The sequence below is a fragment of the Morone saxatilis genome, unplaced genomic scaffold, assembly GCF_004916995.1.
Source record: "Morone saxatilis isolate NCDOM2014 unplaced genomic scaffold, NCSU_SB_2.0 Contig20, whole genome shotgun sequence".
In the NCBI taxonomy this organism is placed as follows: domain Eukaryota; kingdom Metazoa; phylum Chordata; class Actinopteri; family Moronidae; genus Morone; species Morone saxatilis.
Genome location: NW_023339763.1, coordinates 16,044,099 through 16,071,369, shown reverse-complemented (window position 1 = coordinate 16,071,369; position 27,271 = coordinate 16,044,099). Strand labels below are relative to the sequence as shown.

The 27,271-nt window shown below is 40.8% G+C and overlaps 3 protein-coding genes across 3 annotated transcripts in view; 2 read left to right on the top strand and 1 right to left on the bottom strand.

Moving 5' to 3' along the window:
- The first annotated feature begins 1,091 nt into the window (after positions 1-1,091).
- Positions 1,092-10,826, top strand: slc12a9 (solute carrier family 12 member 9). Its single transcript, XM_035667183.1, has 14 exons — positions 1,092-1,462; positions 3,364-3,593; positions 3,736-3,870; positions 3,972-4,109; positions 4,205-4,507; positions 4,646-4,753; positions 5,355-5,466; positions 5,566-5,723; positions 5,800-5,882; positions 5,977-6,101; positions 6,776-6,968; positions 7,050-7,224; positions 8,286-8,432; positions 8,520-10,826. The coding sequence occupies exons 2-14, from the start codon at positions 3,395-3,397 to the stop codon at positions 9,347-9,349; spliced, it is 2,706 nt and encodes a 901-aa protein (XP_035523076.1). The 5' UTR covers positions 1,092-1,462; positions 3,364-3,394; the 3' UTR covers positions 9,350-10,826.
- A 53-nt stretch (positions 10,827-10,879) lies between these two features.
- On the bottom strand, positions 10,880-15,588 carry hsd20b2 (hydroxysteroid (20-beta) dehydrogenase 2). Its single transcript, XM_035667184.1, has 11 exons — positions 15,409-15,588; positions 14,478-14,524; positions 14,250-14,325; positions 14,027-14,137; positions 13,117-13,184; positions 12,927-12,971; positions 12,736-12,770; positions 12,563-12,644; positions 12,353-12,418; positions 11,288-11,437; positions 10,880-11,192 (listed from the first exon to the last, which is right to left on the bottom strand). The coding sequence occupies exons 1-11, from the start codon at positions 15,557-15,559 to the stop codon at positions 11,052-11,054; spliced, it is 972 nt and encodes a 323-aa protein (XP_035523077.1). The 5' UTR covers positions 15,560-15,588; the 3' UTR covers positions 10,880-11,051.
- Positions 15,589-22,758: 7,170 nt separating this feature from the next.
- The window catches only part of gucy2d (guanylate cyclase 2D, retinal), a 9,486-nt gene continuing 4,973 nt past the window's right edge, over positions 22,759-27,271 (top strand). Inside the window, exons 1-12 of the mRNA XM_035666708.1 lie at positions 22,759-23,632; positions 23,759-24,060; positions 24,192-24,564; positions 24,678-24,762; positions 24,869-24,980; positions 25,137-25,256; positions 25,360-25,437; positions 25,667-25,843; positions 25,932-26,088; positions 26,180-26,329; positions 26,683-26,831; positions 26,926-27,089. Coding sequence (XP_035522601.1) covers positions 22,759-23,632; positions 23,759-24,060; positions 24,192-24,564; positions 24,678-24,762; positions 24,869-24,980; positions 25,137-25,256; positions 25,360-25,437; positions 25,667-25,843; positions 25,932-26,088; positions 26,180-26,329; positions 26,683-26,831; positions 26,926-27,089 — 2,741 coding nt within the window. The remainder of the gene's footprint in view (positions 23,633-23,758; positions 24,061-24,191; positions 24,565-24,677; positions 24,763-24,868; positions 24,981-25,136; positions 25,257-25,359; positions 25,438-25,666; positions 25,844-25,931; positions 26,089-26,179; positions 26,330-26,682; positions 26,832-26,925; positions 27,090-27,271) is intronic.

Below are 27,271 nucleotides of genomic sequence, written 5' to 3'. Positions count from 1 at the left end.
TCAAATCCGGGCGTGAAGCATGTTTCAACCACACCCATCTCTTAAATACTAATAAATCCTATGACCCCCGCCCTTCCTCCTCCGATCAGACCACTGGCAGGTTGGAAATCATATTTATCTCTTCAGATGGAGACACTCAGGTCAGGGTTGTTATTAAGGCGCAGCACGATGAGGAAAGTGAGTGGAAACTGTATTTTAGAGATACATGGTCCAACTCTCCAGTGTGAATGGGGGACATTTAGAAGATGTTGTGTGAGTTTAACACTAGAAAGCTGTTTTCACATTCATCTGCTGAGAGGGAAAACTCTGACATTATCTGTAACATTGATGATGTGATGTGGAAACAAGATGCAGTAGCAGCTGTTAACCCTTTGAAATGAAAAATGTTTGCAAATACTAATAAATCTTTTGAATGCAGTTGTTTTTTTTTACTCGTTGAACTTTAGGGGAAAGGTGGCTTCCTGGTCAGTGATGGTGTGATTTAACAGCTCAGGAAGGATTATGGAACAAAAATAAGACAGGAGGCATATTATACTGTAGACTATATGTATTTCTCTATAGGTGATCGTTTGTGGCCGGAGAACATCTTATCTTTGTCTCTTTGAACCCATTTGTTGAGGACATTGTGAAGCAATGGGAGCTAGTGGGGACTTCCAGAGGACATACTGCATGTCCAACAAGACGTTGACTGACATTTTAGAAGACCCTGCTGTCCTCCTTTATCTCTCTCTAACATCACAATCCTCATATCAACCCCTCTGGTTCATTTTTAATTAATAATTCATTTTTTTCTGGTTTGTTTTCCTGGAGCAGAATGGGCGCAGGCTGACAGACAATAGAGTGCAATTCGTATGCATCTATTTATTTATTTTCTTTTTAAATGGAAACCTTAGTTGACATCTCAGGTTAGTCCTGCCACATTATGAGATATATGGAGGTCGTCTGTGTCGCAACAGTGACCCCTGGTGTGCAGAAATGTCATTACAGTCCAGCCTACAGTAAACTTTCTCCGTAGTGCACACAGCTGAAATCCCCACTTCATGTGCACCTATTTGAACTCATTTAGAGATCATTATTGAGGGTTGACTGGCCTGCAAATAAGGGGCGTGGTTATTTCAGACAAGCACTACCTTTGCTCGTGTTTGTGGTATTTCTACCCTCCCCCTTTTGGCAGTCACATGGGCGGATTCTGCTCTCCCGTGACACTTTTGAACAAATAATAGGGGAACGAGGCGTGCTATGGCTGCCGTGTTGTTATTGGGCAGCACATCTTTCACAGCAGCATCCAACTCTCGGGACAGCTCAGCCCCTGTCCGCCGTCCACTGCGCATCTGACCCGGGACATCTTCCAGCAGAGACACACCGCGGAGACAACGCAGAGACAGCCGGACTCAAGAGGACCACAACCAGAAAGGGGGTTCAAGCAGGAAGTGGGTGGAACTGTCTGGGGAGGTCGAGCGGGGTAAGTCTTGACTGTTGTTCTCAGAGGGGATTGTGGGGGAACACCTCAGGGTGCATGCGGCCCATGTACAGTACGATGTAGCCCTGATCAGCCTGGATGTTGCTGTTTGAATGACACCGTGCAGGAGCACTTTAGATGGGGTGCGTTTGTTTTATCATCGCCGGCGCGGCCACTTCCTGACTGACACTCTCAAAACGCAAACAGACATTTACCCGAGATGCAGCTGCAAATGTGGCGTATCATTTTTCCACTCGTTTACCTTCTATTGACACTCGAAAGACGTAAAGTTTTAATGCCGCATTTGCTCCACCCTGATGCTACGCATACGTGACGGAAGCGGTGATTTATTTTGGTAACCGACTTGTTTCTAAAGTAGGGTCCGCGGACCCCATGAGGGCCTTTTCTTTTAGGAGAGGTTCCGACGGTTTCAGTGCATCACTATCAGCATCCTGCAGGCCGTGACCGCACGGGTAACTGCCTCATTGTCCACTTGCAGCATCAATTACAATAGAGGAACTAAACGTGCATGTCCTCAGTTCGCACTGAAGGTTCAACTTCCTTCCTCCTGTTTAAAACCAGAGTGATCTCACCATGATGGGGTTGAGAGGATGTCTCATCTACTGTATTTTACTCAATACTTAATGTTGTGTAACTGTATTGAAAACAACCAGCCCACTGCTATATAGGTATTGCACAGGGAACATGCTTAAATCCGTCCCATTGGGCTGCACCAGCGATTAATGCGGCTGGTTTTTCTCTGAATCATCATCAGTCAATTAATCATGTCCATTGTAAGTTTCCAGAGGCCAGCTTCAAATGGCTGGTCTGGCCAACAGTCGATACCGGCAAACTCTCACATCTGAGAAGCTGGAACCAGTGAGTTTTTGGCTTCTTTTTTTTAAAGAGAAATTATAGATGATGCTTTTGAATTTTATTAATCACCTAATTGTTGTTGCTTATGACCCTGTGCAAAACTTTTGTCCAAGGTAAGGTTTCCTGACATGTGATCGATGATAGATCTCGCAGAAAGGGGGTATGTTGAGGCAATTTTGGCAACAGCTTGAAAACGGCCTCATGGAGAAAGAATGGCAAAGGTGAACGCTGGCATCTGAGAGGCAGAAAACAACCAAGGTCATCTGTGCACAGAGGGGCATGCTCAGCTGAGCTGTGTGTCTGCTCTTTGGTTTGAGTTGCCTGTAAAACCAGACAAGCTGCTGTGAATCAGCTGACTGCAAATACCAACCCGAGGTGTGAGTAGAAGAGTGAGTCGCAAACTTCAGACACAGCTTGTCTCTAGTGGCCTTTCGCTTGGTCTCTGCTGTGTTGTGCAGTAAAAAAAAGAAGAGAAATGACCAACCGTGGAGAAAAGTAAGAGAGGGGGTCCAATGTGTCGGCCTACTTTGTGGCATCAGGTGACTGTGTGGCACCTGTGTAGCTGGTGAACTGAATCTTACTCTTTAAAATACACTGTTTGTTTATAAGATGCTGGAAGCAGTCACAAGGTACTGTGCACATGATGATGTTCATTTTTAGGAAGCGCTGGAGAGGGTAAAAACATCAGTGAGTGTGCATGGGTGTGGGAAGCAAAGGCCTGCCTATCTGTGGCTTGTTCATACATTTGATTTGAAAAAGAGAACAAATACTGTTGCTGTATACATTATGAAATAAAACTGACACTATATCAGCAAGTTTAATTGTCTTACGTTTCCCCTAAAACAAGGGTTAGGGTTAGGAGTTAGGTAAATGTTTAACAAGAACGCACATATTGGGCACAAAGACTTTGATAAACGTGGACCGTGTGCAGGGTGAAAAATGAGAACTGTGCGTAAGAGACGAATGAAGAGATAAGAGAGTGGCCTGTGGGTCGGTCTGAAACCTGTCCTTACTGATTTCTTTTTCAGAGGACAAGCAGACGGGCCCTTCTCACCAACCATGTCAAACGAACGCACCCCTCTGATCACCTCAGGGGTATGCGGTCTGGCGGTGACTGCGTGTGGCGCGGAGTCGGATGCCACCCCCGAATCCGGCTCTGGGACTCCGAGCAAAGACCCTCGAAAACTGAACACCTTTTTTGGGGTGATGGTGCCGACCATCCTCTCCATGTTCAGCATCGTGCTGTTCCTGAGAACCGGTGAGCGATGCATGTGAAGAGATTAGTAAATGGAAAGCTGTTTAGGGTTGCAGACAGTGGATGTTTGTATGAATAACTTACAGTATAACTGAGTCATTGTGCTGTGCAGTAGTGACTAATACTGATGTGATTTCTCTTGCAGGGTTTGTGGTTGGTCACGCGGGTCTCTTACAGGGTCTGTTAATGCTGATTGTAGCCTACACCATCATATCTCTTACTATACTCTCCATCTGTGCCATTTCCACCAACGGTGCTATACAAGGTGGGGGAGCCTACTGTATCCTTAGAGACCAAACACATGTTGTTCTTCTTGAGTGTTGCTTGTCTACAGTTTCTTTTATTGAAGTTGAAACATCAACCTTAACAAAATGTGATCAGACATGATAAGTCGGTCTCTGGGCCCAGAGTTTGGAGGAAGCATTGGTTTGATGTTCTTCCTGGCCAAAGTTTGTGCATGTGGAGAGTACGTTCTTGGTCTTGTGGAGGCGATACTTGACGTATTCGGGTCGGATCCGGGTAAGTTTCTGGTTATGTTCTGTTTCTCTTATCTATTTTTCAACCTAACTAAACCATCCCACTTGGTTCGTTCTGCCTGTTCTCCTCTGTTATAGAGTCACCTGTGTCCAGCGGGGTGCGGGTGCTTCCTCAGGGTTACTGGTACACCGTGCTGTACTCCTCAGTAGTCCTTCTGCTGTGTCTGCTTGTGTGTCTTGTGGGCGCCCACATCTACTCCCGCACCGCCTTCGTCATCCTGCTGGTGGTCACTGTATCCTTGCTGTCCATCTTCATCAGTTCTGTGGCGGTCAAACCACAGGATATTTTCATCACCCACCACGGACCTGGCAACCAGACCGTCCACTACAACGCCAGCTACACGGGTTTCAATGCCACAACTCTGAGGAACAACCTGGGCTGTGAGTGTTTGGGGGGGGCATGAGGTTTATGTTTGTGAGGATATGAAAGTACATTTCACAAGCAAAGCTACACGACGGTTCTAAATTTATAGTATCTTTTAATGGTCCCGCTTTTGTTCCTCATTTTTATCGTTGCAGCTGGTTACACTTTGGACTACAGCACCAACTCTGTCATGTCTTTTGCCACTGTGTTTGCCGTCATGTTCACCAGCTGCACTGGGATCATGGCCGGAGCCAACATGTCAGGTTAAAGCTTGTTGTCTTGCACGTATACTCATATATGTATCCGGATATCATTGCTGCAGGTGGACTATATTTAACTGATAAACTTTATGTTATTTATAGTTTGTTGTGTTGTGTATGTTATAGTTTAAGTTATTTGACAGGAATTATTATTGAATTAAGTACATTTGGCTGATGATACTTCTGTACTTTAACTTAAGCACCATTTTAAATGCAAAACTTTTACACGTAATGGAGTATTGTTTTTCATTATGGCATGCTGCTCTTAGCTTAGACTTATGTGCATGTGCACATTATGCAGCAGAGGTAATATAGTTTTTGTATTTTTCATTTCTTTTAATTTGTTTCTAGTTTTTATTGTTTAAAAATGTGTAGTTTTAGTTATTTCTTTCATTAGTTTTCATGATAATATGGAGTTTCTTTTTTTAAGATTTTCATGCTTGTTGTGTTTTCAAAATTCTAGTTTTAATTATTCACACCTAGTTAGTTAACTCTAATAACCTTGTTATGCAGAATATGTTTATACATGAATCCGTATCAGTAAATCTTCATAGTACACGTACACACACCCTGATGCTTGCTCTTTCTCCACATGTCTCTGAAGGGGAGCTGAAGACTCCGAGTGTTTCCATCCCTAAAGGCACCATCATAGCCGTCTTTTACACGTTCACAGTCTACGTCCTCCTCTTCCTCTTGGTCAGCGCCACCTGTGACAGGTCTGAAATGGTTCATAATAGCTGTAAATGTTAATTCTTAAAGAGAGATCAACAATCAAATAAGCAGTTGACATATTAGCAGTGGTTCTCTTTCTTTAGGACCCTGTTGATTCAGGATTATGGGTTCCTACAAAAAATAAACCTCTGGCCGCCATTCGTCACCATCGGGATATACTGCGCCTCTCTGTCAGCTGCAATGTGCGCTATGATCGGAGCGTCCCGCATCCTTCACGCTCTTGCTCTGGATCAACTATTTGGTGAGGCTTTTACCTATCATATCAGGGCCTTTTGTGTGTACTGACTCGTTTTCTAAGGAAGTTTGTTACCTCACAGGTCTGCCGTTGGCCCCAGCTGCCATCACATCAAGCTCTGGGAATCCGTGGATGGCGGTGCTGTACACCTGGGGTCTGGCACAGGTTGGTATAGTTTCTATGGTGTGTGTGTGTCTTGTTTTTTATAATAACAACTAAGTGTCCTAAGCTGCAGTTTGTGGTGTTGTTTGTGTTTCAGTGTGTAGTGTTTGCAGGACAGCTCAATGCTGTAGCAAGTTTGGTGACTGTTTTCTACTTGCTTGCTTACGCTGCGGTTGACCTGGCCTGTTTGGCTCTTGAGTGGGCGTCCGCACCAAATTTCAGGTAATAAAATTGCAAACAAAAACACCTGTCGAGGTAAAATATTACAATTTAAATATTGCCTTTCATAGTTTTAGTACTATAAATTTATTACCAATTCATAGTACCATCATTGAGTGAGGCCATAAATTCTGGTCCAGTAAGTAAGACAACAACCTAAAATTGCTCAGTGACATTAGAAAAGCTGAAAACATAAGGAAGGGTAAAGTGGTTTCTTTTAGTGAGTACAGGCTCAAAAACTAAGATTTGAAAGCCAGAAATTGTAGCACTAGTCTTGACATTGTCAACATTATATAGATTAAATGGTAATTCTAGTATTTTTAAACCTGGGCCTATTTTACATATTTTGTTGTCCACATGTGCCTCAGTCGGTTTGTTTGTTTGGGTTATTGTGTGACTTTGGTGTTTTAAAGAGTTGAGGTGCTGAGGTGATGTACTGGACCAATTATAATATCTTTTATATGTAATATAATTTTATATGTATGTTTAATATATAAAAATAGGGCACAGGTTTAAATGTACTGAAACGATCCTTTAACAATCTTATCATCCTCACTTGGATATATTACTGTCATATATATATTTATGGGACAGTAAAAGCAGTATTTATTGCCTCTGTCCATGCTGTTTTTCATGAGTCCGGTAGCCTCAGTTTTCTGTCTCTGTGTGTTTAACAGACCAACCTTCCAACTCTTCTCCTGGCACACCTGCCTGCTGGGGATCCTGAGCTGTTTGGTGATGATGTTTGTCATTAACCCTGTGTACTCCTCGGGCAGCATCGTCCTCCTGTTACTGCTGCTGCTTTTCCTCCACTTTAGATCGCCCACCAGCAGCTGGGGCTACATCAGCCAGGCTCTCATTTTCCATCAGGTATCTGGATTCCTGCAAAGACACACACACACACAATCAGACATGCAGTTTGCCAACAGTGCTGTCTTCCTTTTGGTTTAGGTGCGCAAGTATCTGTTGATGCTGGATGTGAGGAAAGACCATGTGAAGTTCTGGAGGCCACAGGTGTTGTTAATGGTGGCCAACCCTCGCTCTTCCTGTCAGCTCATCCTGTTTGTCAACCAGCTGAAGAAGGGAGGGCTGTTTGTGTTGGGCCACGTGCAGCTGGGAGATCTGGGTAATTCTCTCTGTGGTTGGTCTGTGATGGCCATCTGCAGCCAACAGTATTAAATTATTCTTATCTTTGAATCATTTTCCTCTGTGGTTTCAGCCCCCCCGATGAAGCTGAACTCTCTTTTACCTTTAAGTCCACAGGCTCGATCAATGAAGGCTACCTGTTGGGCTTTCACTTTCCATCTGCTGCCTCTTCTGCATTATTAATAAGAGCTTTCTCTATATCACTGTGGCATCACACCAGATAGTTTAAACCAGCCAAATGTGTAGCTCTTTGTTTATTAGGTTAAATAGGCACATATCATTTCCAAACTGTAAGAACATCTATTGTGTGATGCACCCCAGGGACACAGAAAGCAACATGCTGAAATATTCTTTTATTCATGTACAAACTCAGCCTTTCTGCCCCCTAATGACAATTAAGACACATTACAACGTCTACAAACAATGAAATTAGACCATTTACTATTAGAGGTAATAATTCACTATGTACATTTACTCAAGTGCTGTACTTGTATACAGATTTGAGGGATGTGCACTTTGCATATTTCCATTTTATGCTACTTGCAACTACATTTCAGCGGGAAATGACAACTGTAGTTAATTAAAAAATAACACGCATACAAAACAATTGTATTGTTAATATTTAATACACATTATTAATGATTAAACTGGTGATACAAAGAGGTCAAATTATCCAATATATATAATATTTGCAAAAAAATAATACAATTTCTTACCAATTTTTATGATTTCTTACCCCATGAATCATTTCCCCATCACCACACACACATATTTTTTTATATATATATATATATATAAGCGGTGTTCAGTTAGTTACAATCTGCAACTCTATCACTAGATGCCGTTAAATCCCTAATGCTGGTCATTTTTAAAGTAAAGGACCAGAGTACTTTCACCACTGTTAAAACTTACCTCCTTTCTGCAAATCTGCTGAAATATGTTTAGTCAAATTAGCGTATATGAAATGAACCCCTATATTGTTTGTGTTTGTATTATTGAAATGTATGCAGTAAATTAATTTCTGTCTTTCCTGTGTTTTAGACACCCTGCCATCAGACCCGGTCCAGCAGCAGTACAACTTCTGGTTGAGCCTCGTTGATAAACTCGGGGTGAAGGCCTTTGTAGACCTGACACTGTCTCCCTCCGTCAGACAGGGAACACAGCATCTACTGCGCATCACAGGGCTAGGTAAGCTCTGGTTATCCCTGTACACAGGCACACATTCAGTCCAGATTATCATGTTTCTTTACTTTCTGTTCTGTTTGTCTCTACAAGGTGGCATGAAGCCCAACACACTGGTTTTAGGTTTTTATGACAGCTGCACTCCTGAGGACTTCTTCCTACAAGACACCGCATTCTGTGACTCTTCGATGGGACGAGGGGCTGAAGGCGAATATAATTTTGGGGTTGACTTGCCTTCATTACAGGCCCATTTCCCCCCAGTCAGACACGTTGAGAGTCCACGCTGGCTATCACCCGAGGAGTACGTAGGGATCATTTCCGACGCTATTAAAATGAGCAAGAACGTGTGCCTAGCCCGCTATTTCTTCCAGTTAGAGGGAGAGGGTAAAGATAGTAAGGTGGACGGGTCAGAGCGGACTATAGATGTGTGGCCTCTCAACCTGCTCCAGCCAGGCAGTCGTGATTATGAGGATGTGTGCAGCCTCTTTCTGCTGCAGATGGCCTGTGTGCTCAACATGTCCAACAAGTGGCGCCACGCAAGAATGAGAATCTTCCTGAATGTGGAGACCGAGTCCAACGACCAGGGCTGGGTGGTAAACGAAGAGACGTTTCGAGAGTTGCTGAGGAAGCTGAGGATCAGGGCGTCCATAAAGATTGTGCCATGGGACACTGTGGTGCAGCACCACATTCAGCCAGACGAGGAGCCTTCAGGAGCTCTGTCCGAGGACTTCCTGTCTGCAGTGAACTGTATGTTGATGGAGCACAGCTCGCAAGCTGCTGTTCGCTTCCTGTACTTACCTCGACCTCCTGCTCATCACAGCCAGTCGCAGCAGTACCTGGCTCAGGTGGAAGCAGTGACCAATAGTTTAGGGCCAACTCTCCTGATTCACGGTGTCACCCCAGTCACATACACGGATCTGTGAGCATGTGCAGTCATGAGTTTTGTCATGTTGTATCATCTGATATCATACACGACCAAAGTATAAACTCTGGTTATATGTAAAATTAACACATAATGTAATGAAAAGTGGATGTTAAGCTATAATATGTAGCACCAGTTACAATACTTTGACCTAATGCAGCTTTTTTGTCGTTTTACTGACGCTTAGAAAAGGACCACAGTCGAGTGCATTTTGAATAAATATGCCACTTGAGCTTTTTGCATTCAGATAGGATATTTTCCTATTTTCACATACTTGAACTGGCTCAGCGACTGAGCCAAGACATGGGAGAATACTAATGTTTGCGTGGTGTGATTTATGTTGATATAACCTCCTGTTTGCATTAGCTTTAAGACAAAAATAAAACTGTCAAAGACTCCTCAGAACTGTTTGTTTTGAGCAATACGGGTTGTCTATGATACTGAATATAGAAATGTCTGTATATAATTAGAATATCAGGGATCAAATGATGAATTTATGGTATTTTCTGATAAGAATTGACCACTTATTAGAACTATTAGAAATTAGAACTTATTTTCCTGGTTCAGTTTCTAAATGGTATCGCATCAATGCATAATATTTGTTGTTTAAACTGTATTTACTTACTTACTGTACTTTTTGCTTATCTGTACTTTCTCCCAATTTCTGATGGTTGTTGGACAAAGTGATTCAAAGAATTTGTGTTTCTGAGCTGAACTGAGTTTAGATAATTGTTTCCCATGCACTTCTGCAAACATATTTTATTTCACTGTTAACTGTGCATCTCTAGTCTTCACAACGGGAACCTTTTGTATGTTTAACCTCAAAATGATGAACAGCATGTGTTGCTGTTTTATGTGCTAACTTAAACAAAATGTATTGCTTCATGATGCAGACTATCAGAAATACACCAAAAAGGGTTACACTGGTGGACACTTTGGAGGTCCATCCTAATACAGGCTCAGTCAGGACCAGGTCCAGGACCAATGATGATTCAGTCAAGATTGAAACCAGAGCTGTTGTCACATCTTTACACAACAATTAATTTACCATGCTTACAAAATACAGAATAAAATGTTACTGCATTGCTGCCATGTTTAGTTTCACATTGTTGCAACACTCACATGGACCTTTGAACAAAACACAAATAGGAAGTTGCTGAGAAAGCCTGTTGTGGTTAATGGTCAATGACAAAGCCTTAAAGGACTGATACTTGTATACTAATAGTCTGTAGATACATATTAAATTGCTATTTGTCATAAAGGTAAATATATGCCAAATGTGTTGTGTATTGTCATCTTTGTATATTGTTAAATCCTAACAGAAAATATGTATTTAAAAGATTAAATGCAACACAGACTATCTGTATATCTGTCAGTGTGATAAGTGTAATAATATAAATATTAATAGAAACAATAGAGATAGAAGGTCTGCAAATATTGCAACCCAACAGTACTTAAAAGGCAACATTTTTGCTCCATAGATAAATAAAAACATAATAATTAATGAAAATATATATATACAAAATATAACAGTATTTATATGTATTGTGTTAATATTACTCACATTTTATGTATGTAAGAGGTGGACCTACAGTGAAGGTAATCTGTTATAATGCCTATATATAGATGAAAAAGGTACAATTATGTCAGTAATCTTCATCCATTTAGTGAACTTCATCCTCTGTACAGATGCAGCCACTTCACTACTCCTCCTTTTCACTGAACTTCTCCTTTTCCATGCACACTCTTTCATATTTGCTGACTTTTGCAAGGTTTCGTAGCTTTCTAATGAGGACTGATGACATACGAAGCCAGTCCGGAAGGAGTATTGTGAGAGCCATGTTCTGTAATATGATGTGAAAGAGAAGGAAAGACGTTAAGATACTGCAGCACCTGACAATTTGTTATGGATCATACAATAGACTCTCATATCTCTGACCTGGAGTGCGTGGGACAGACAGCCGCTGGTGTAGCTGGAGTGACCCACGGTGTTCAAGGCCTTGCAGGCGAACTCTGAAGCACTCTTCACAAAGCAGTTGACTGCAATGTTTTTTGTCATGTTGGTGGACACCATGAAGGGAGCCACACACTGGGGAAAGATGTATTCTGGTTGGACAGGTTGAACTTTGAAACTTTTCATCATCGCTTTTAAAGTGATTTTCAATGTGAGCAAAAACACCACAGAAACTCAAGTGTTCACAAACAGCAAATTCAAAAAGAGAGAGCAGCAGGGGGCAAAGGTTCATTTTATAAGCTTCATGTTTATTCAACTAAAAGAAGCACACTGTTCAAATTAGTCTTCGGCTGTAACCTCAAATATATGATCTTAGTCTTGTGCATTATATGTGATCTTCTTCTGATATCCTCATGTAAACAATCTATAATCTAAGTACACACTCAAGTATAAGATTGTCCTCACTGTGTTTATCATCTTATTAAGTGTTATACTGTGCTTATCCGTGAATTCGAGCTACACAGATGAATTGCTCAGGCCAATAAATGTGCTGATATCAGCTAATCAAGCCAATCATCAATCAAGTAGTTGCAGTAGAAAATGTTAATAAATATATTTGAGCCCATTTAGAAAGGGGCTCTATTACATAGTTTGTCCACTAGAGAGCACTGGCATGTTTGTTTTTCAACTGTAAAACGGCCCTGCTCACTTTTTTCTATTATTGACTCTTACTGTAAAATAGATCAAAGTCAGTGCAATTAAATGATTTCAACCTATTACCAATAATTTTAAGAATAGAGTGTCAATTTTTCTTAATTCTATTTTAGTAATCTGTATTATTTTTTCTTATTCATTTATGACATTTATTTCAAAATAAATCTTCTGTTGTTTTCTTTCAGGAACAGGTTGAAATTATATCTTGTTTTAAGAAAATAAACTTTTTAGGGCTAAATAATAGTAAAATGAACTTTCTCAGTGGACAGTTTATGAAATGTAATGCAGATTGAGTACATGTGAATTAGCTCAGTTTTGGAATTTGAAATACTTTACCTGAACAATAATTCCCTTTGACTTGTACTCAGCATGGAGACACTGAGAAAAATATGTTACAAAAATCTGAAAAAAAAGAAGAGAGTCAAAGTCACAAAACAAGCAGACCAGTGGGTGTCATGAAGCTGTGCACTGATCGGTGAATGTGGTCAGTGTGTGTTTGAATGGATGTGTGGACGTAATTAACAGAACATCTGGATGAGAAAGTACCTTAGTGGCGGAATAAAGGGACAACAAAGGCTGTGGATGGACGCCCACTTCAGAGGAGATGTTAATGATCAGCCCTGTCCCTCTAGGAAGGAGATGGAAGACAAACATCCATAAATTCATCCTATATTCTCATTACTTCATATTGATCATTAACTTCTGGATGTTGGTGATACCTTTTAACCATGCCTGGAAGAACCAGTCTGGTCATCTGAGTGAAGAAAATATAAATCAGCATTTGTTTTTTTATGCATTAACCAAAAAACAAAACTGTGTTCAGATAGAGTGGAAAAGGTGAATGCAGATCCCTGAACCTTAAAAGCTCATAAACACACAATCATACAGTAAACACTCATTGATATCTTACTTGAGGCACAGACAGCATGTTACAGTTGACAATCTGAGTGATTTTCTGTCAGAGTAAACACACAAGGGAAACTATGTGAGAGACATGTTGGTAATGTGAGAGAGAAATCAGAGACAAACATGACCTCTAACTGCCTGAGTTAGCAGAAATAAATAATCCAGTGTATTGACATTTAAAGTGCAAAACTCACCTGTTCAGCATCTGGTACTTCCAGGAAATAGGCGAAATGATCAGAATAGGTCATTCCTACATTGTTAACTGTGTGGGTTACAGAGACACAAACAGCCTTTGTTAATAAGCATGTGTCTTATGTCAATCTTCTTCAAACTGTTGAATCTGTTCCTTTACCCTTCAACTATTTGGCTTGTCATACATTTTGCATTGCTAATTTAGGTCAGCCAGGGTTCAGGAGGAATTTTATTTATCAATAAGTAACCAGGCAGTTGAATTAGCCTCCAAAAGGTAAGAAACACATTTTTAGGTTCAAAACATAGCCAGCAGGTGTATCAGCCTCTACAGAAATAGTTTGATACTATCCACCTACCAGCTACTCTACAGCTCATGGGGGGTTATGTCAGGGAGGGGCTCTAACTGGACTAGCAGTGACTTGCTAGAGTATTGTTGTTGAGTCTGGTTGCTAGGTAACCAGTGGAGACACTAGAAAGGCACGGGCAAACAGAGCTTTACCAATGTGTTGTTGTGAAATTAACACATGGGTAAAGAACAAAACAAAAAACATGATAATAATGAGCTTTAGAGGTGCTGATTTTTGTTACAGCCAGGCTAGCTGTTTCCCCTATTTATGGTCTTTAACCGGTTGCTGGCTGTAGCTTTAGCCTATATTTATCATAAAGACATGACAGTGGTATTGTTTTCCTTATGTAACTCTCAAAAAGATTGAGTATTTCCCAAAACGTTGAACTATTCCTTTAACCAGACAGAGCCATTGTCATAATCATTTCCTGAAATGTGTTGATTGGTCCCCTGTCCAGCCACTGGACTTTTCTTCATTAAAGTTTTTTAGAAGAATTGCTTTAACGGTACTGATCTGTATAACTTTCTAAGGATTTTTCTTTGCCTGTAATTGGTGCGCTCATTACCCAGAATTCCAATCTCCAGTCCCTGTAGTTTTTTAGCTATAGCAGGGTAGATTCTATGGCCGTCAGTGAAGTCCACTTGTATGGTACGAGTTCTTCGTCCGTGTTGATCCTCTGAAGGAGACCAAAAGTATTTTGGATTATATCTTATTAAGAGTTTCACATGGAAAGACAAATGTGTTTTTAAACAGCAGTAGTGCACCAGTATTATTTTAATTTCACTCACCTATCTCTTTGGCAACCATTTGAAGCTTATCACTGGATCTGCTCACCAAAATAACATCCAGGCCTCTTCTTGCCAGCTAGGAGGAAACATGCAGACAGACAAATCTAGTGGTTTTGTTTACCAATAAGAATATTCTGAACTTGTGAATCTGAAGCACTTGATGCGTCACAACAAGTATCACATAACTGCCTACTGTGAAATTGTTGTACAAGGAGGTTGGAGACTCACCTCACTGGCATAAGCTTTACCAATGCCAGATGTGGCGCCAGTGACAACTGTACAAAGGAGAAAACACAGACATGTTAGAAGAATCCTCTATTTTAAGATTATAAAAACCTGTCCCTTTGTTTCCTCTGGCGTTAAAACATTAACACTAGAACTTTTGACACAGTGACCACAAGCTGACAGTAATTTACCAACCACTATTCAACCGGTTCTGCAAAAATACAAACACATTTTTTGGATTTCACTCACTTTGCAGTTCTAAATTGTAAATTTTGCACAAATATTTTACACATTTCTGCATTTCAGTCTGCATGGCTAAAGGATTGCCTTTCAAAGTTGTTATTGTTGCATTTGTGCATTATTGCACGTATAAACCAGAACCAAAGGCCATTTCTGAGCTGTGAGTGGTAATACTTCAGAGAAAGGCGCATCCCCTGTTGCTTAGACAGAGAAAACACCCCCTGCTGCAATATGTGGATAAAATCATACAGAAACAGAAAATGTGCCTTTTCTTTGGTATATACTGTTTGGAATGAGAAAATTGTCTTATGTAAGAAGCAAAAACAACTTGAGTTAAAACTGAAATTGAAGTTCAATGTGTGTCTGTAAAAGACTGAAATGTTTGCAGGCAATAAGACGGAAATGTCCCATCAAGTAGGAATGTGAACAGCTTATCAAGCCCCTTATCAATCTGTCTTCACAGAAAGGAAGTCTGGTCTGTGCTGGAAACTAATGCAACAAAATCCAAATATTCCCAAACCTCAGCTTTCTGCACTCCACTGTTCAATAACTTACAGTCTTTAATAAGATCTGCATTATCCACCTGTTTCAAAACTGCACGTTCCCATTTGCAATTGACCACACACATACACACACATTTTTGCCATAAAAGCAACTTGTAAGAGATCGTAAAGTACATTTCCTTTGATGTTACCTGCCCATTGCCCACATGTCCTTAAATCAACTTGCCAAAGTTCTGACAAAACAAACTCTCTGAATCCACACCAACATCTCCAGGTCAGTTTCAGCAGGTGGAAGACAACAGTAAATCCCCCAACGATGACCAGCATTTCAGTGACTGACATTTTGCAGTAGAGCCCCAGACCGAACTGGATCGTAGCACGATGGAAAAAGGTTTTATAAAAGGTTTTATATTAGAAGAAATGAAAATGTTTTACTGTGCTCCTCCCACACTGCTCCACCCCTCACTGTGTCACTGCTGTCATCAGGGTGAGGTTGAGCAACACCCCTGGAACCACATGATGTACATGAATCTTACAAACTCCCTACAGAATGAACTGTCTAATAATCTTGCAGAAATAGCCACCTCAATGCTACTGCAGCTGATTATTAAAGCTTCTAGAAGATACTCAGGATCATCTCAGAAATGTTACTTAAATGACTGTTTAAATATTTGTTGACGATTGTGCTTTTCTGATTGCAGGCCATTCCGTAAGAATAATACCATTGTTTTAAAAATCAACTAAAAATGCCAAATTACAATTAAATGCAATCTTGGATGATACAAGAAAAATGAGAAAATTTACAATGTCAAAGAGCTTTATCTAAGATGTCCTGTACAGTAATTGTGTAATTGTAACTTGCATGACCTGGAAAAAGATGCTTGTCTCCCTCAGCTTATCATTAAAAACTCAGAGTTTTGTAACTTAAGAAAGGAAAGTGAAAGCGATTTCTATTGGCTGGTTGAGCTCCTCCAGTATTCTTGAATGCATATTAGAAATTTAAATGCTATCTTAAAGGAATACTCCAGCAATCTAGTAATTCACTTCAATACAGCTGTGTGATTTACAGAAAACAGAATTTAGAAAAAATAATCATCATCGTACAGTTCCCATAATGCATCTTGACAGTGTTTTTTGTTAAACTTTGCTTAATAAATTCCCACATCTTTTAAACTCCATACCTTCAGTCTGTAACACAGACGTTATCGTATGAATCTGTAGTCTCCTGGCCTAAACTGATATAACAATGATGACATCGCTATGACATCATCAGGGTTATTTTCTCAGACTCCCACAATAGCCATGACATTATACAACTTTCAATGATAAGTAAGGTGGAGTGTAAAATTTCATGGGGTCACAACAGCACAATCAGTCAAATAACTCACGTATAGCACAAGCATCTAATCACAAAAGCTCAAAACAAACCTATGACTCCTCCAGTAGCTGCAATGGAGATAAAAACAATAACGTAGTTGTGAACGTGACACAGTATTTCTTTCAGCTGATAAGTCTTTGCTGCAATCTGTCAGCAGAAACAGTCCTACCCACTCATGTAAAGGCAGTGTCTGTACATAGATAAATGGCAAAAAATGCTCTTGAGTGATAATAATTGTGACAAATTTCTGGTTGTGCATACATATAGAGCCCTGTGGGCCCAATGGTGAGGAAAAAGCTGCTTATCATGAAATATAAACACTACTGTATTTCTCTGACAAATGATTGTGGTTCACTGTCACTGTGCAAGTTTAATTAGAGCCGCACTCACAAACTGTGTAAAATCTCTGCCCTACCACTTTGACTTTAATGCCTTTATTTTTTAACCTTGAACACTGAACAACGTGAATAAAATTAGAGACATACGACAAATTAACTTGGAGTGAGTAATTATTATTTTTACATAACAGAAGGAACACAGTATCTCAACTGTATGAGAAGTCCTCCTTGTAACGCCATCAACCACCAGAGGGTACTTATCTATATTGAAAACCACATAGTCAGGATGACAACTTCTGTGCCCGGCTGCTAAGGTGCTGGAAGCCTCAATGTGTTTAAGCTGATAGAAAAAAACATATATAGTAGCCAGTAGATTTAAGTGTCAATTAAAAAAGCTCCTTTTGCCATATCTTTCTTTCCATATCTCCTCATCTTGGCTATTCAGTGTGTCCAATGCCCTGGAACCGTAGAGAGGAGAAAAACTTTGAAATGACAGGCAAAAGGATAGTTCACATCATTGCATCTGATAGCTCTCACAGCATGCATATAGTTTTACCTTTATGAATCTTATGACATCCGCATTTCAATAAATAAATCATATTTTTCACAGAAAAACTCCTGCCTGATCTTGGATGTCTAAAAACCCTTCAGAGGACCTCAAAAATGCTGGGCTAAAGCTGGATCAGAGGGAAAAGTATGTCAGTGTTTTAGAATGGTATTCTTGAGGATGTAAGTGGTGCTGCAGGAGACAGAATAGCTTTTATCTTTTTCAACACTTTTTCAACACTTCTTTATAATTTAAGAAAATACAACTTGTTAAGCTTCATACACTGGAAGGAGTATACTCTGTATTTTTTTCATTGCAGCCTATAGAACTGGTTCTTTGGTAAACAATATTTCAGAGCTTTGGTATGAGCACTGATCACTAGAAGCAATGTATTCCTATCAGTTTCTATTTGATATAGGGTAGTGATGAAGGCACCATCTGCATAATTCAATCCCCACATCCAAAAAACACACATTTACTTCTACTTTATTGTTCACTTTACTATTTTATAGACCACTGTGGGGGCAAAATGCGTTTCCAGAACAGTGACAAGAGGTTCCCTGTTACCTAACACACATTTTAAACAAGAAGAGCGATGTACGTTGGCCCTTTAGCGGAAGTAAGATTCCAGACTGCAGCAGTTGTGGATCATTTGCAGCCTCTACCGGCTGGTTAAGAGGTGCGAGGCATCAGCAGTCAATGGCAGTATAAAAGAGAGCAGTCAATAAAATAGGTAATTCAAAAATAGTGAATGACTGCAACCACTAGAAGTCATTAATCATACAGTTATAAATCTGCACAAAAAATATGTATAACTGTGGACAGATACACACATATACACACACGACCATACACATGATCCCCTACCCTCTGAAATGCTATTCAGGGAAGATTCCTTACTTTCCTACAGCTCTGAACCCGTGACCTTCGAAAGACTGAGTGATGTCAGCTGTGGAAGGCGGCCAAATTAATTCACCTGATCAATTAAGAGGGTTGGCAGAGGAGGCAAATGTCTAAGTCTCTCTGTCACTCCTCCCACAGGAGTTTCCTTTTCAGTATTTGATTAATTGGCTTTGACAAGCTTCACCGGAAAAATTAAAGAATTCCAAGTATGATGTACCAATTGATGGTCAAGTTACACGACAGCCTTAAAAGTCATGTGAAGTCAAACTCTCAATACTACTTTACATGCCTTGCCTATATGACTGTTGACAACATTTAGGGCTAAATAAAAAGAAAACCACAGGTGAGAAGTGCTGGTCAGTGCTACTTCCTCTGCAGCAAACTGGTTGTCAACTGGGGCTGGTTCTATGTCTGACCTTGCTTTGAAGTGATCTCTGTCAGTACTGTTAGCCATGTCACTAAGAGGCTTGCAGGCAGCAGATCAGTTTAGCACAGCCTCACCTGTCTAATCTGATTACTTCAACAAGGCTTCTATCAATGTGCAAGGCAGGGCAAACAAGAACAAACACATCGTCACACTTCCATATGCAGGGGACCGTCTTTGTATTCCTAAAGAGTAGCAGAGGCCACCAAAGTCATGGAGAATGTGTTTGCTAGTATCGTTTATGAGCATCTTTATATTTAAACGTTTACCTTCCCTACCAAAAGATTAAATTCCAGCTGTAATGCTGCAGTAAAGTGCACATGCTGCCAGATCAAGAGAGCAAGAGCAGACTTTCAGTGGCTTACCACAAGATATTTTTGTCCTTCGGCTCCAGCTCACATAGTTCCTTTGCTTTTATTAGCATTGCTCCCTGTATGTTAGATGCTCTGTGACTATTATCTTGTCCAGGAATTGAAGCCTGACCTCAGGAAGGGAGGGAGGCTGCAAAGATGTCATCAGGGGCATGAAGCCTCAGCTAATGTGAAGGAAGTGTGACATGTTAAAGATACCTTGACATAATTTATTAAACAAAAGGTATCATTTAGCATCGATTATTGAGGAAATCATGATGTTTTAATCCAAGCTGTAGTTGGCTAAATTATGGGATATGAGAAAGACTTTTTATTGGTGTTTGAGCCATCCTAAATTTCATTCTTTGACAACTCTAGTAAGATTAGGGGGGCACTGGAAAAAGCATGAGTGATGGTCTCAGAAGGATTTGAACTGCAGCAGCAAGGTCATGCAAGGCTACAGACGCAGGCACCTTAATCACTGTACCAGCTTCAAGTCCCAGGTCATTACATGCAATTATATAATTTAAAGTAACCCTTGGTGATAAGCATGTAAATATTAACCCTGCAAAAGTTTTTTTAGTTCTGCTTTGAGTGAGTAAGGTTGTTTATAAATCCATTTTATTTTTGGCTTTGGGAACATTTATAGCGGTTGGGAGTTTGTCACTATTGACTATATGATGAGCAATGATGGAAAGCAACACTTTGATAAGGACAGTGAACCCTTCTTTTATTTAAAGGCAAAGTAAATAAAATAGCTCTACACAAGATCTTATCCTTTTTGTAGACCTGTTTTCCTAATAAATAGGACAGCGGATTTGTGATCTGAGAAACTCCTCTTTCATTTAACAGCAGTTCTGAGCTGTGACTCATCCTTTATTTCAAACAGGTGGAGGTGAGAGGAGGGACAGGAAATCAGCCCAAGCTCAGTGCTGGCTGCCATTTTCATCACAATATTTTCCAGTTCTGAATAGTAGTTGAATCCATCGGCCAAACAGTCTTACAATGCTCAAGGTTTGTTTAAGTTTATTTTAAAACCATTGTGAACATGTACATATTTCTAGGCTATCAGTGCCAGCATTAACTTTCACCTTCTTTTTCATATCCTCCAGCCCTCCCCCACACACACACTCTTCACACACTATGGATTAAAAGCTAAAGAGGCCTAAGAAGTCAAAGCTTGTCAGTCCTTCCCACTCTTCCCACTCTGTTACCTGTTACCTCTCCCCAGCAATCTGCCAATTCAATTTTTTACCAGTCCAAACTCTGCATCAGGGTTGCAACTCTTCTCACGCACAGTCCCTTGCTCTGTGGTTTGGGGTCGGTCCCAGTCCAAAAAAGGGACAGCAAGAACTACAGCAAAACTGAACTACTGGAAATGTGGAGATTTCACTATCATCTTTATGGAAGCTGGATGCAAGAGGAGATAATTTGATTTTTATTTTTTTTTTAACTTTCCATACTGTTTGGATTACCTATGATATTTTCCCCCAATAATAGGACAAATATACCTTTTCCTGCTGTATACTTCTGTATACTTAATCCACCTGGAAGTGGATGGTGCTATTCAACGACAGGCTCTAACACTGACATGTAAAACAAAAAGCTGCTCCAGGTCAGTATCGCCTCTTATTAAATCGGTTTCATTGATTTGCCACTGTTAAGGGTAATGGTTTTGTTAATGTGTCTAATTCATCCATCACCAAATCTGTTTGCAGCAGAGCTTCTCCAGGGACTGCTGGAACACCAAGCATTGTATAAATGTGTCATAGATGTTTAGAAAATTGCTCTATATATGAACTGTAAGAATGATTTTGAGGAGTTAACATAATTTGACCTATTTCTTCTTTTCAGTAGCACTTAAAAAGAATAAGGCTAGGACATTAGCCAGTGCTCATCTTAACCTATTAGCAACTGATAAGCCAATGTCAGTATTAGCCACTTTAGAAGGCTTGCCTTAAAGACAAGGAAAGGAATCAAAGTCTCATTTTGTGCTTTTAAAGTGTAATTTCTGAACCACTGAAACCCACAGGTGGTTTACATGTAAGAGTTAATCTAAAATAGGTGTCCTGTAAATATAAACTAGAGATAGACCGATCCAGGACACTTTATGGGCAGACATTATCTTAATGCAAATATAAATTGGTATCAGTGTTTATGTCAGATGATAAGTAACCAGAAATTGCAGAACAAAAATGTTAAACTAAACTTGACGTAGAATTGTGAGTATTACATAGTTTGTCCACCAGAGAGCACTCACAAATAAATGTTTTAACTGTTTCATATCTATTCTCACTTAGCATGTGTCTTTGTTATAATTATTTAACAAAACATAAACAAATGAAAGGCATCTGTATGTTTGTTATGTGTTCACGTAAAAGAAAACGTATCAGTCCATATATGATCAGATTTTAAAACCCTGAAATATCTAATAAAATCCACTATAAATGTTGGGTTTTATATAAACATAAGCACAAGATGGTAGTTTTTGTCATCCACAGTTGTTAGACCAAAGGTAATACTAATTCTCTAAGCTGTGGAGTTTTTTTTTAACTATCTTGATAAACCAATATTGTATTGGTGGAACATGTTTATTTCTTTCAAGCTGAGCTTCCATATACTTAATAAGCAATTCTCTAAATTTTCACAACTGCAGTTAAAATTCTCCTCACCACCAGCAAGTTGCTCAGCTTAAAAAGTTTACTTGTGAACACTGACTAAAATATCAGCTGTGTTTGTTCATTAGCTACAAACAGAATTTAAAAGTAGGTTTTTAGAAACTTAAAATCAAATTTCAGTTAGTCTTTTAGTGTCCTTGTCTTTTAGTAATAAAGTCTCTAAATTCCGTTTATCAATGAAGATTAATAGGGCCTGTCCAAATCAACTTGAAACACCAGTGTAAAATCTATTATGCTATCATTTAATCTTGAGCTATTTCTACCAGCTAATACACATTTAGATGCTGGTTTCAAGAATCTGAGGGGGGGCTTAGTGTTAAAGAAGAGGAATCGTCCACTAATATTTGGCTGAGAAGATCTCAAGAGATTGACTTTAGAAGGGAAAAGAGATACCAAGACCATATAGAGACATCTAGGACAGATTTAGCCACACGTTATCTGGCACTTGATTTTTTAAAACTCTGTGGCCCTGGCAGAGCTAATCAGCTTGCCACACACATGCCATTAATTCTCCAAGCAACAGCGCTGGCACTCTGGGCATCATGTCCTCGGTGAGACAGATGGATGCTGATAAGATTCAACATCACATTCTGTTAAACAAAACAGCTCAGCAAGATGCAAGTTCAGGTCAGAGATCATGTCTGTTTTCTGGAAAAGGCCTGAGGTTTCGCAGAACAACAGAAAAACAGATCACACTGAGTTGTCATGCTACTAACTTTCTAATTCTTTCCACCTTTTCTTTCTTATTTTCTGAAGGGAATGATGGCTTGGGGTTGTCTCATTACCTGTCCAGCTTTGGACTAGAGGCCTGCTGAGTGCCAAGGGAGACAGTCCTATCCTTAAAAACACACTCACTGTCACACTAGACACCATAAACTCTCTACTACTCTGTGTCTGAAGCATCAGAATAGTTGTGTGAGGAAATGGCAAATCACAGGGACCCTCGCTTTCTGCACAACCTGTCCTACCACCCACGATGGCAGCACGACTCAATAAAAATGAAGAGAAAAAGACATATGTGGACAGCGGCTACGAACAGTTGCAGTGAATATAGTCTGTTTAAATCATTAGCAGCTTCATCATCATTGTCATCAAGATCATTGTCATCAAAACCACAGTTGCCATCATCCCCAGTGCAACGCTCCAAAAGCAGGTGGGGGAACTGGTTTCTTCTGCCCTTACTCATGGTCTCATTTCTGCCCTGTCAAGCCTGGGCGACCACATTCAAGGTGGCCCTGGTTGGACCCTGGACGTGTGACCTCTTGTACTCCAAATCCCTCCCTGACTTGGCAGCCCGACTTGCCACCACCCGCATAAACAAGGACCCCTATCTCAACAAAGGCTACTGGTATGACTACACGCTAGTCAATGAGGACTGCAAGTCCTCCCGTGCCCTTGCTCGCTTTTCTGACCTGGAAGGTTATGGTGCTGCTTTCCTTGGCCCTGCCAACCCAGGCTACTGCTCCTCAGCTGCTCTGTATGCAAAAGAGTGGGATCTTGGGATTCTTTCCTGGGGTTGCCTCAACCCCAACATTAAAAAAGGAGGGATGTACCCCACCTTCCTGCGACCACTGCCACTGTCCTCCCGTGTGCTCTTCACTGTGTTGCGGTACTTTCGTTGGGCCCATGTGGCCATAATCTCAGAGGAGACAGATTTGTGGGAATCCACAGGACAGGAGCTGGCCTCATCACTCAGGGCCCTTGGCCTGCCTGTCAACCCTGTGGTCACTATGCAGGAGGACAAGGACGGGCCGCGGAGAGCCCTGGCGACAGTACGGGAAGCAGACCGCGTCAGAGGTGAGTTGTAGATGTAAAGATGATTGAAACAACCAAAAAAAAAAATGCATAACAGCATTATAACAACACCCACACAGTTTTATTCCATGTGATTGAGTGAGTAATCCCTCCTCGCTCTCTCCATAGTGGTCATTATGTGCATGCCTTCTGTCCTGATTGGTGGGCAATCCCAGTACCAACTTCTGACAACAGCCTTGGCCATGCGTATGATTGACCGTGGCTACGTGTTCATTCCCTATGACACCCTCCTCTACGCACTACCCTACAAGGATGCACACTACTATTCACTAGGCAATGACACCAAGCTGCGGAAAGCCTATGACGGGGTCCTCACCATCACTATGGACTCTGGAGAACGCAATTTCTATGAGGCCTTTAAAGATGCTCAGGACAGCTATGAAATTCGCAGCACCACTCCACCAGAGCAGGTGAGACTCTGTATTGTATTGTAATAATGGATAGAAAAAGATGACAAATCTAGAAGAATTGAAAAAATACAGCCACTTATACAAAAATTAGAATTCAGTCAAGATCATAACATCACTGTCTCTTTTGTCAGGTTTCTCCGTTCTTTGGCACCATCTATAACATGATGTACTACATTGCTATGGCTGTTGAGCAGGCCCGCTCCAATAGAGGCCAGTGGGTGACTGGTCAGATCCTAGGTGATAGCGAGGGCGGCTTTGATTTTGAGGGCTTCAATCAGCATCTGGGGGCCGGCAAGAACGGTAAAGGCATGCAGGCTGGCTATGTAGTGCTGGACTACAGTGGCATGGGCACCTCTCTCTACTCCACTCATACTCTGGCGGCTACTCATACAGATGGCAGGACTGGGGGATTGAAATACCTCAGTCGTTCGATCCATTTTGCAGGCAGTACGCCCTACTCAGACTCTGGCTGCTGGTTTAGCCCATACTTTGCCTGCACTGGAGGTGAGTGTATTAGTAGTGTCATTGCAGGAAGTAAGTATAAGCTGGCACGTTGGTCATTGCTGAATTCAGTTCATTCAAATTCTGTCTCTGTGTTTTTTCTTCTCTTCTTAAAGGCTTGGATCCAGTCTCTCTAGTCTTTCTTTTCTTTGTGTTCATTGGATTGGTTGCATGTGCAGCCTACTTCTTTATTGTGTTCAAGTATGTACAGTAAAATATCAAAGACTTATATCTCATCCAGTTCAGTTGAGTGTGATTTAAAAAAAAATATTATTTTATTATCTTTTATCTTTGTTTGTCTGTGCAGGAAAAATGGCAGGGTTGGGTTCAGCTTTGGAGGTACTGGTGGAAGTGGATCAACAAAAGTAGTCCTGACCCTGGATGACCTGGTCTTCATCAGCACTCAAATCAGCAAACGGGTCAGTTGTGTGCTGAATCATTCACAACACTCACAGTATTTCGTCGTGGTTTCCCTCTCTCTTCTTTGCAAGTATGTGATGCATGAAAGTTGTTTAACTGTAAAAGATGATCTCATCGAAGTTGACCTGTTCTTTTTGAACTGTGTGTGTGAGCAGAAGCTCAACGACGAAAGTATCTTGAGAAGCCAGCTGGATATGAAGACGCCTCACCACTCGGTTTCCGGTCGCAGCTATTTGGCCTCAACACCAGACAGCTCAAATATTGCTGTGTTTGAGGTGAACCCAGTCTGTCTTGATGCATTCAATAAACTCCTGTTTTACCCATGCCTTTGGATGTTTTGGGTTTCACAAAGACTTTGTGGTTGTGTGTTCATCCCAGGGTGACTGGGTTTGGTTGAAGAAATGCCCCAGTGGAGTATCAAGTGTCAACAGCAGCACTGAGTGTGTCTTTGTCAAGGTAAGTGAGTGTGTGGACACGTCTTTCATTATTAAAACAACTCTATTTTTCCTAGAAAAACCCTAAATACAGACTAGTCTTTTTCTGTGACTACACATTGATTTATTGCCATCTTATTTTGAATCTAAAGAAATAACAAAATGGCTGACTGCACCAAAACAAAAAATATACATCCACCACACAAACCTGATTGGTCACAGCCTTGATGTTTCCTTTGTCTTCGTATCAGCTCAGAGACATGAGGCACGAAAACCTCAATCTGTTCTTGGGACTCTTCTTTGACTCTGGGATCTTTGGTGTTGTGACCGAGCACTGCTCCAGGGGCAGCTTGGAGAATCTGCTCAGCAATGAGGAAGTGCGTCTCGACTGGATGTTCAAGTCTTCCCTGTTAATGGATCTAATTCGAGTAAGAGAGACAAAATTACCTACCCTTGTTTCATTTCCCACTTTGTCATGTTTTTTCACCACACACATTTCCCCCAAACTGTTATCAGGGAATGAAGTACCTGCACAATCGTGACATCATCCACGGACGGCTCAAATCCCGTAACTGTGTGGTAGACGGGCGCTTTGTATTGAAGGTGACAGATTATGGGTTCAATGAACTTTTGATTGCCCAAAACCTTGACACTGACGAGGAAAAGCCTGAGGGTGAGTTCATGTGCATCCACAAACTAATCCAGTGACATACATAGATTTTTTTTGTTTTTCTTTAATAGTTGTGCATCTTTTTTTAATAAAGATCTGTTTTGGACGGCTCCTGAGCTGCTGCGAAGTTCCAGTCTGAGGAGGAGGGGCACTTTCCGTGCAGATGTCTACAGCTTTTCCATTGTCTCGCAGGAGGTCATCGCTCGCTCTTCACCTTTCTGCACGCTGGATATGCCTGCCAAGGGTTAGTGATACGGCACTAGTAACCCCTAACCCCCAAGTCAAAAAAGAAACAATGAAATAGTAGAAGGTATTGGAGCCATGTGCAAAAAGTTTATTTATATTTTAAATGTTTTCGGCAAATTATGTTTCCCACCGGAGTAAAAGGCCAATGACCGACCTGTGGTGATAATAGCATGCTATGAGCTCACCTCATACACAGAGTTGAAAAGTAAAGCTGAAAAGAAAATGACAAATACTATAATTGTTGCTGAAAATGCTGCACTGAGCCTGCTTTTATTACCAGTGACATTTATAGTTATTTGGCAAATTTGCTGTTTAAAATAGTCTGTTTTGTGCATTTCTGTGTGTTGACAGAGATTATTAGCAAGGTCAGAGATCCTCCTCCGTTGTGTCGGCCTGTTCTGTCAGTGGACGAGGCCCCGCTGGAGGTCATACAGGTTATTAAACAGGCCTGGAGTGAAGATCCGGAGAAGAGGCCGACCTTTGAGGAAATCTTCAAACAGGTAAAAGCACTAAAAACACAATTTGATCTGGATCTACTCCTCCTTATATGTTTATTTAGGTGGAGATTTCTGTTCCCTTCTTTTTATGTGACAGTTCAAGAACATCACCAAGGGAAAGAAGACCAACATCATCGACTCTATGCTGCGCATGTTGGAGCAGTACTCCTCCAACTTGGAGGATCTGATTAGAGAGAGGACAGAGGAGCTGGAGGTGGAGAGACAGAAGACTGACAAACTGGTGGCTCAGATGTTGCCCAAGTGAGTGTCCAGCAACTTTAAGTGATACATGACAGACATAATAAAACTGGTGTCATGCTCACAGAGCATCAGCACAAATACCATAGAATAAATGATGCCCCACCCTGTATATATGCATTACGTTAATGCACAACTTTATTTATTTATATTTTAAAATAACTTTATTCTTGTGTGATTTTTGT